This window comes from Zalophus californianus, chromosome 6, assembly GCF_009762305.2.
Source record: "Zalophus californianus isolate mZalCal1 chromosome 6, mZalCal1.pri.v2, whole genome shotgun sequence".
NCBI lineage: Eukaryota > Metazoa > Chordata > Mammalia > Carnivora > Otariidae > Zalophus > Zalophus californianus.
Window position 1 is genome coordinate 73,607,877 of NC_045600.1, and position 8,551 is coordinate 73,616,427.

At 47.7% G+C, this 8,551-nt stretch overlaps 1 protein-coding gene across 1 annotated transcript; it reads left to right on the top strand.

The window, feature by feature from the left end:
- The first annotated feature begins 1,418 nt into the window (after nt 1-1,418).
- RNASE1 (ribonuclease A family member 1, pancreatic) lies at nt 1,419-2,948 on the top strand. Its single transcript, XM_027571390.2, is given in 3 exon segments — nt 1,419-1,492; nt 2,239-2,400; nt 2,402-2,948. Coding segments are annotated over 3 exon segments (540 nt in total). The 5' UTR covers nt 1,419-1,433; the 3' UTR covers nt 2,721-2,948.
- The last annotated feature ends 5,603 nt before the right edge of the window (nt 2,949-8,551 follow it).

Sequence of the window (8,551 nt, forward strand, 5' to 3'; positions counted from 1 at the left end):
TCAGGAATCGTGTGGTATAATAACACCAATACATTAGTCAATGCAAGTGTACATCAGCAGGCCTCAATCTGTCAGTGCCTTCTCCTCCCAGATTTGGGTCAGGTACTTACCCCCCTGTCCATCTTTTTCCCAAACACCCTGCTTTTCCTGTGTAGGAAGACACTTTTCTGGGCATTCTGGAATCTGTGCTCCAAAAAAAAAAAAAAAAATAAATGCAATCCCGAGACTCCCCAGTAAAGGCTTTTGTTCTTTTTCAGTTTTGCCTCTGTTTCTCAGTAAACAGAGGGAATTCTGCCACTAAGAAATCTCGTGTTCTCCATTTTTTCTCCAAAAGGGATTTGGGTGTTTTTGTTTTGTTTTGTTTTTAAGTAGGTTCCAATCCCAACATGAGGCTCAAACCTGCAACCGTGAGATCAAGAGTCCCATGCTCTAGTGACTGAGCCATCCTGACATCCCTTGGGGGTTTGATTTGGCTTAGTTCCTCTCTTCAACTCTCACCTTCCAGGAGCAGTTGCTGTGGCCAAGAACTGCTACACACTCACCTTCCAGACCCAGGACAGCTGAAGTGGTCAGCACTGGGCGAGGTCGCAGGTCTCCTCCTCCTCCCTGCCTGGGTACTGCCCCACCGGACCCCAGATCTGCGCTGCCTTCCAGGCCTCACCCCCCCTCCCCACAGAAGAGGTGCTGTTGGAATTCCAGTCACACCAAGACTCCTGGGAGAGAGAGAAGACCTCCCTTTCCCTGCTGCTCTGGTGATCACACGTTTATGTGTCCTTGCAAACCTCCAAGCATATTTGGTGAAAATGGCCCCTTGAGATGATGAGGGCTTTGCTGGGCTTCAGGCATCAGCACTATAGTGGCTTTCTCTGCTGCTCCTTGTGAACCACCAGACGGATGAGATTCACCTGGTACGGTTCCTATAGGCCAAAACTTACCCTTCCCAGCAGTCCTGAAAAGAGTGGCATGGATGATTCTCTACAATGTCCCTTCCTCACAAGGTCCTTGGTTCCCTCTGAAGTGACTCCTCCCACCTATCTGTTCTTGGAAGCCAAGCCCCTTTGTAATCTGTATAAGATTCCCTCCCCAGGGATCCAGGGATCACGGGAACTGGCCTTCTGCTCTGTCCTAGAGACCAAGCTAGAGACCCAGGTCAGAGGCTGAAGAGACACCTCTTCAGCCTCGTATGCATTGGACTGGGGGGAACCAGAGTGGGTGAGGTTAGCACCTGAGAAAGCTGGGGCTGGGCCAATATGGGGATGGAGCATGTGGGCTGCAGGGAACCAGTGGTGCTGGGGGAGGGAAGCATCTCTCTTGGGAATACAATGGCATCCCTTTTATGATGCTAGTGTTAGGCACTGGGCTGTTTCTCTTGTGTTGGAGGACAACAGGCCTCTGTCTGTCATGATCCTGGAGGTCATGGTGGTATTTCAGGGATGCAGTTCAGCTCATGGTTTATTCAAAAGGATTTTCTAATGAGCCGCTTGAGCACTGGGTATAAATGTATTTATTTTTCAAATGTATTTTATTTATTTATTGTTTTAAAGAATTTGTTAGTCATTTGACAGAGAGCGAGAGAGAGCACAAGCAGGGGGAGCAGCAGTGGGAGAGGGAGAAGCAGGCTCCCCGCTGAGCAGGGACCCTGATGCAGGGAGCCCATGCGGGGCTCTATCCCAGGACCCTGGGATCATGACCTGAGCCCAAGCCAGACACTTGACAGACTGAGCCACCCAGGCACCCCCTCAAATGTATTTTTTTAAGATTTATTTATTATTTATTTTGAGAGAGTGAGAATGAGAGAGAGAGTACATGAGAGGGGGGAGGGTCAGAGGGAGAAGCAGAATCCCTGCTGAGCAGGGAGCCCGATGCGGGACTTGATCCTGGGACTCCAGGATCATGACCTGAGCCGAAGGCAGTCGCTTAACCAACTGAGCCACCCAGGCGCCCTCAAATGTATTTTAAATTTAAAAAATCTCTAGTATTCAGACACAGGACTGCAAGTTTTTAGTTCACTGTCAAGGTCACCACCCAGAGGCAAAGATCACCTCTCTCTAGCTAGCAGGAGCTAAATGCTCTTGGAGAAGAGTGTATGTGAGTATCTCATTACTTGGAAAATTGCACAGGAGGAGGGATATATTTCTGGCTGACTCAAAGGGAGACTGTGAGCCAGGGAGACCACACGTAGGAGCTGGGGTTTTTTCTAAGGCAATGCTTTTTCTCTTCTCTCCCTTTCCCGGCTAGGCTCTTCCAGAGGAGTGAGACCACCATGGCTCAGGAGAAGTTCTTCAGCCTGTTCCCACTACTGGTCCTGGTGCTGCTGGTGCTAGGCTGTGTCCAGCCTTCTCTGGGCAAGGAATCAAGGGCCAAGAAGTTCCAGCGGCAGCACATGGACTCGGACACCTCTTGCCATCAACTCCAGCTACTGCAACCAAATGATGAAGTACCGGAATATGACAGATGGATGGTGCAAGCCGGTGAACACCTTTGTCCACGAGCCTCTGCCAGATGTCCAGGCCGTCTGCCTCCAGGGAAATGTCGTCTGCAAGAACGGGCAGCCCAACTGCCACCAAAGCAGCTCCAGGATGCACATCACCAACTGCCGCCTGAGGAATGGCTCCAAATACCCCAATTGCAAATATCAGACCACGCAGGAAGAGAAATCCATCATCGTGGCCTGTGAAGGGGACCCGTATGTGCCAGTCCACTTTGACGCTTCTGTGTAGGTCTCCACCTGAGGCTAGAGCAGCGAGATGCCCCACCTCCCTATGGTAGCACCTGCTTCTCTCCTCTCCCTTCCTTGTTCTGAGGGAAAGAACTCCAGTCAGAGCTCCTATCCAAAACACATGCTTCCCTGCCCAGGGCTTGCCCCTGCGTGGTTTGGGGGGTGAGGTGGGCCCCTTGTGAACCACTTCACTGCTTCTTTCAATAAAACACAGTTGCAACCACCTGGATTTCTGAAGCTCTTGCTCTCCTGATACTGTCTGTGTGATTGCTTCCTGCTGGGAGTGAGAACTGTAAATCTGGTTAGCTTGGGTAAGCATGGAATAGAATCATTACATGCCTCTGCTTCTGACTCTTGGTTTTCAGTCACCTGAGATCATTCCTTTCCTTGGAGATTCCACGCTGCCAAATGTTAAGCTGTTAAGTACGGGCTATTTGAGGGGCGCCTGGGTGGCTCAGTCGTTAAGCGTCTGCCTTCGGCTCAGGTCATGAACTCAGGGTCCTGAGATCGAGCCCTGGATTGGGCTCCCTGCGCAGTGGAAGACTGCTTCTCCCTCTGCCACTCCCTTGCTTGTGTTCCCTCTCTCTCTGTCAAATAAATAAAATCTTTAAGAAAAAAAGTATGGGTTATTTGAGATAAAAGGGAGCTCCAGTTTTGGGACTATTCTGCAGGGTGAGCTGATAAAGGGCAAAGCTCAAATACCAAAATCTCTGGCACAGAAGGAAGGACAGGGTAACCTCAAGAAGACCCTGCTCAGCCCCTGCTGGGGAGGAGGAGTGGATGAAACTATGATCCTAAATTTTCATTTTTCCTTTTATTGAGTGAGCTATTACCAGATCAGAAAAATGGCCATCTCTCAGTTGGAAAGTCAGAACCTTCAATTTAGGAGCTAGAGGGGACTGTAGAAATTATTAAATTGAAGGAGAATAAGTAGATTTTGGCTTGTGTATCCACTTTAATGGGAAGGGTCTTAGAATGCTGTAGAAAAAAATTCTAATAAATGATGTGGTTGAACAGTAGCCTCTATTGAAGGCAGGATGGAGGTAAAGGTGTGTGTGCCACTTGCCATCCCTGACCTAATGTAATTCCCATTTTTACAGAGGAAACAGCCTTAAACTCAGAACGTAAATGACTTGCTCATGGCCGCTGCTCGTTAGTGGCACAGCTGGGACTGGACCCCAGGTCTCCTGGCTTCCAGTCCTGTTCTTTCTGCTACCAGAGTGGACTCAGGAAGAAAATCCTGCAGTCTCCCTTTTCCTAAGTGCGGTGAAGGAGGGCACCTGGGTTGCTCAGTTGGTTAAGGGGCCTACTCTTGATTTCAGCTTAGGTCTCCATCTCAACATCTTAGGGTCCTGAGTACCAGCCCCTAGTTAGGCTCCACTGGAGGCATGGAGCCTACTTTAAAAAAAAAAAACAACCAATTAACAGACAAACAAAACACCCCTAAGTGCTGTGGATAGAGCTATGGCTCTCTCCCTGAGCTCGCTGGTGGCTCTATCTCGGGTTTCCAGGGCCCTGGGTCTGTGAGCGCTCTGTGTCTGGCACCACTTCTATACAGCCCTTGAAAATGCTTAGACTCAGCTTCTGTCACCACTTTATCATCTCTTTTGACTCCCTGTTTACAGTTGCATCTGGCTCCTAGAACTAGAGAAAGTCCCTACTTCCAACCAGTCTGACCAGTTCTGTCATTGTCCTTATGTACGACATTCATAAATGTTGGAAGAGACTTAAGACTTTCTCTTAAGTAAAGTGAACCTTTTGCTTCTGTAGAGGGGAAATGCTGTGGGTGACAGGGGCCAGACATCCCTGCATTTCTGTGGTGATGGGAAGGCGTCTCACTCCTTACTAGTAGTGAGGATGGAGAAGGAAACTTGGAGTTTCTCGATAGGTTCCTTGAGCCAGAATTTGTCTTAAGTTCATCTCACCCTTATTCCCAAATCCAAAGCTCCTCATTTCCCTCCTGCTGGTGCTAAGAGAACACTTTCCTGGAGGTTTTAAGAACACTCACTTGGGTTTTGCTGCCCTTATATCTGCACATTCACCAGCTCTGGCCTCTGACTCCCTGCACATTCTGGGCCTGGGACTGCTGGGGGCTTCCATCTGGGGAAGAAAGCGATAGGTGGTGACAATGGTCCAGACCAGCACAGCCAGGGAGCAGGTGGGGAGGGAAAGTGCTCTGAATAGGAGGACACCAAGAGAGGAAAGGTAGAGTCCTGTCCTGGAGAGGGTCAGGCGCAATCAAGGAGAGAAACACCTCAAATAATCTGGCAACAAATTGGAGGTGTCTGTTCAGGGGGAGACTATTTCTACCCCACAAAGAAAGGACTACTAACCCCTTTGAGGAAACTAATCCGGGCAGATTAATTTTAAATTTGAGGTGCTAACATATTAAGGTGAATATCTGCTTGAAGGCAGAAATGGCCATATCCAGTGATTCTTTTAAGGAGGATAATGCTAATTTCCAGAAAATTCTTCAAAACAAACAGGCTTCAGGAATTCTGCATTCTCAGTGGACAGGTAAGCCCATCTCCATGTCCCAGCTTCTCCTTACTCCTACAGCTACAAGTGTCCCCTCAAAATCATAGTGTCTTCTGCCTTGTTGATCCTCTCCTGCCTCTCTCAGGGGTAAATTCTTCCTTCAATCTTGAAGCCGATAGCACCCCTGGCCCAGTACTACCCCACGTCAAAACAGATTTGTCCTCCACACCTAAAGGAGTCCTTCACTGAATAGAGTACCTGAGAATCACCCTGGTTCTTTCTTTCCAAGTGCTACCTCATCAGCGTTTGCACTTCGAGCTTTCTCTCTAACTGAAAGGAAAGGCCGCTCCCAATCCCCACTCTTGCCTTCTTAGACTGATTCAGCCCTCACAGAGCAAGTGGGAACACTAAGAGGGTGCTGAATCTATCCGCCATCATGGAAAACACTTCCCTATTGCTTTTGGGACTCGATCATAAATGTGGACGGCCCTCCACCTGCATGATTCATGGTTCATGATGGAGGGTCCTACACAGAAGGCACAGAATGAAAACCTACCTCCTGAGGATGAGACAGGGGCACACTTGGAAGCATCTCAAAACATTGCCGGGAGTCACTTCCTAGGGGACAAGTCGCATAATACCTCTGCAAATCCACGGATACGTTGAGTTGCTTCAGGGCTTACCTAAGTGTGGGTAGGAAGAGGTCTTCTCGGCCTTCTCCCTCCAAGCTTATCTACCTTCTCACTCTCTTACTGTCTTCTTAATTAACAATAAAGAAGGAGTTGTTCATCTGAAGGCACAGAGTATCACTGGGCATGTTCTACTAAAGAGTAGGGTGACTGTACTTTAAAGGTCATCACTGCTATCTGCCATTTTCTAGTTTCTTCTAGAGACAAGTCTGGGCAGGACCTACACCCGGGATCATTTTCCTTCCTTTTCCACCCTCCGTGAGTCTGCAGCTGGGTGGATAATGGGGCCAGGGCACTGATTGAACCCCAGCTCCATTATCAGCTCCCTGTGCCCCAAGGCAAGTCACAGCCCTCTCTGGAGCACAGTTTCTTAATCTGTAAAATGAGAGGGATGGGTTTGGTAATTTCCAAGTCCCCTTACACTGACAACTATGTAGAGGAGCATCCGTTCTCTTTCTAGCGGTGCTGGCCAGGGGCATGTGGTTTTTGGCTACACGTGAGTAGGCATCTCTAGAATAGTCACCTCATTGAGATCTGGTTTAGTTCAGACTTCTTCCCTCCGAGCCCTGGGTCATCCAGACAACTTGGAGCACCCTTCTAGGGAAGATTCTCTTCTCAGGCAACTTCAGACAGCCTCTGAGAGTCAAAGCTGCAGCTCGCTTCTGCCAGGGCATGTTAGGCTTCCTGGACCCTGACAGCCCATGGAGATTTCGTTTGGCTCCGATGCCACAGAGGGGAGAGATGAATGCCGAGGCAGATTAGGGCAGCAAACAAGAGAACGCAAGAGTGGGACCTGGAATTTTCTGAGTGTCATTAGAAACATGCTTAATAGAGGTTGGGGGGCGCTTGGCTGCCTCAGTCCATAGAGCATGAGACTCTTGATCTTGGGAGTTGTAAGTTCAAGCGCCACGTTGGGTGTAGAGATTACTTAAAAATAAAACCTTTAAAAAAAAAATAGAGGTTGAGAGTTGGGTCCTGCTTCAGGCCAGCATGTTTGGCAGCCTCTCTTCCCCACCTCCCTCAAACTCCTCCTTCCCTCCCATAAACACCACTGAACAATTATTAAGGGGAGGGCTGTCTGATAATGTTGTATGTTGTAACATAGAGACAAAATCTGTATGTGCATATGGCTAGATACACATGTGATCATGTATATAGACCTGTGAAATTAAGGAGTGTCAGGGCAAGGAGGGCCATTTGTGATCTGGCTCCAAGACCTTCATCTTAAAGTTGGAGAAACTGAGGCATGAAAACAAGAATGGAATGAAGAAAACCAAGTCTGTGGATTTCTTGAGTGTGTGCTTGTATGCTTTGCCTGCAAATTTTAATTCTTTTTTTTAATTTTTAAAAATGATCGGAATAGGAAAATATATCTTTTTGATCTACAATTCTCTGAATTTAACACACATATAGAATTGTTACCGGATATAGCCAAATTCTGGAAAGAGCCTAGAGGTCCATCAACAGATGAATGGATAAAGAAGATGTGGTATATATATACAATGGAATATTATGCAGCTATCAAAAAATGAAATCTTGCCATTTGCAATGACATGGATGGAACTAGAGGGTATTATGATAAGTGAAATCAGTCAATCAGAGAAAGACAAGTATCATATGATCTCACTGATATGAGGAATTTGAGAAACAAGGCAGGGGATCATGGGGGAAGGGAGGGAAAAATGAAACAAGATGAAACCAGAGAGGGAGACAAACCATAAGAGACTCTTAATCTTGGGAAACAAACTGAGGGTTGCTGGAGTGGAGGGGTGTGGGAGGGATGGGTGGCTGGGTGATGGACATTGGGGGGGCATGTGCTATGGTGAGCAATGTGAATTGTGTAAGACTGATGAATCACAGACCTGTACCCCTGAAACAAATAATACATTATATGTTAATAAAAAAATAAATAATAAATTAAAAAAAAGAATTGTTCCCAGATGATTTATCACAGCCGTTACCTCAGGAAATGAACAGGAGCCTTGGCCTGTAGGGGTCAACTGTTCCATCCCAGGAACCCGAGGGGGGCTGGACAAATCTATAGCATAGCTCCTGGCTGGATCTGCCCACAGTGTTGCCAAACAAACTCAAATAAACTTGTCACAAGAGAAGCTAATAAGACAAGAGATAAGAGTTTGGAAAAGAGAAAGGGAGAGATTTGTTTCCAGTGCCGGCAGCTGGGGGAGGTGGCAGGCTCAAGCCTTAACAACTGATCTCTCTTCCTGCAAGATGGACACCTAGAGTTCTCTAGAAGTTCGGGAGGAGGGGGGGTCGGTAACCTGCAAGAGAGCAGACAAGGATCACAGGTGGGGTGGGGATGTGTTCAGCCCATGATCTGGAGCAGGGAAGGGGATGTGTGGGATGGTTTTCCAGGCATTCTGTTGCTTTCAGGGCTTTTCTGGTCTGGAAGTTGAAATGTTCTGGTCATCGTCAATGCCTCAAGAAAGTGCAATAAGAAATGACTGTTGGGTTCCCTACTTGAGCAAGAGGCTCACTGACAGAATTGTACAACCATTATCACAACCAGGACACACAACAGTTCTATCACTCCCATTTCCCCTTGTGCTAATCTTTTATAGTCATACACTACCCACCCCCCGACACCTGGGAACCACTGATTTATTCTCTGTCACTATTGTTCTGTCTTTTCAAACTATCGTACAAA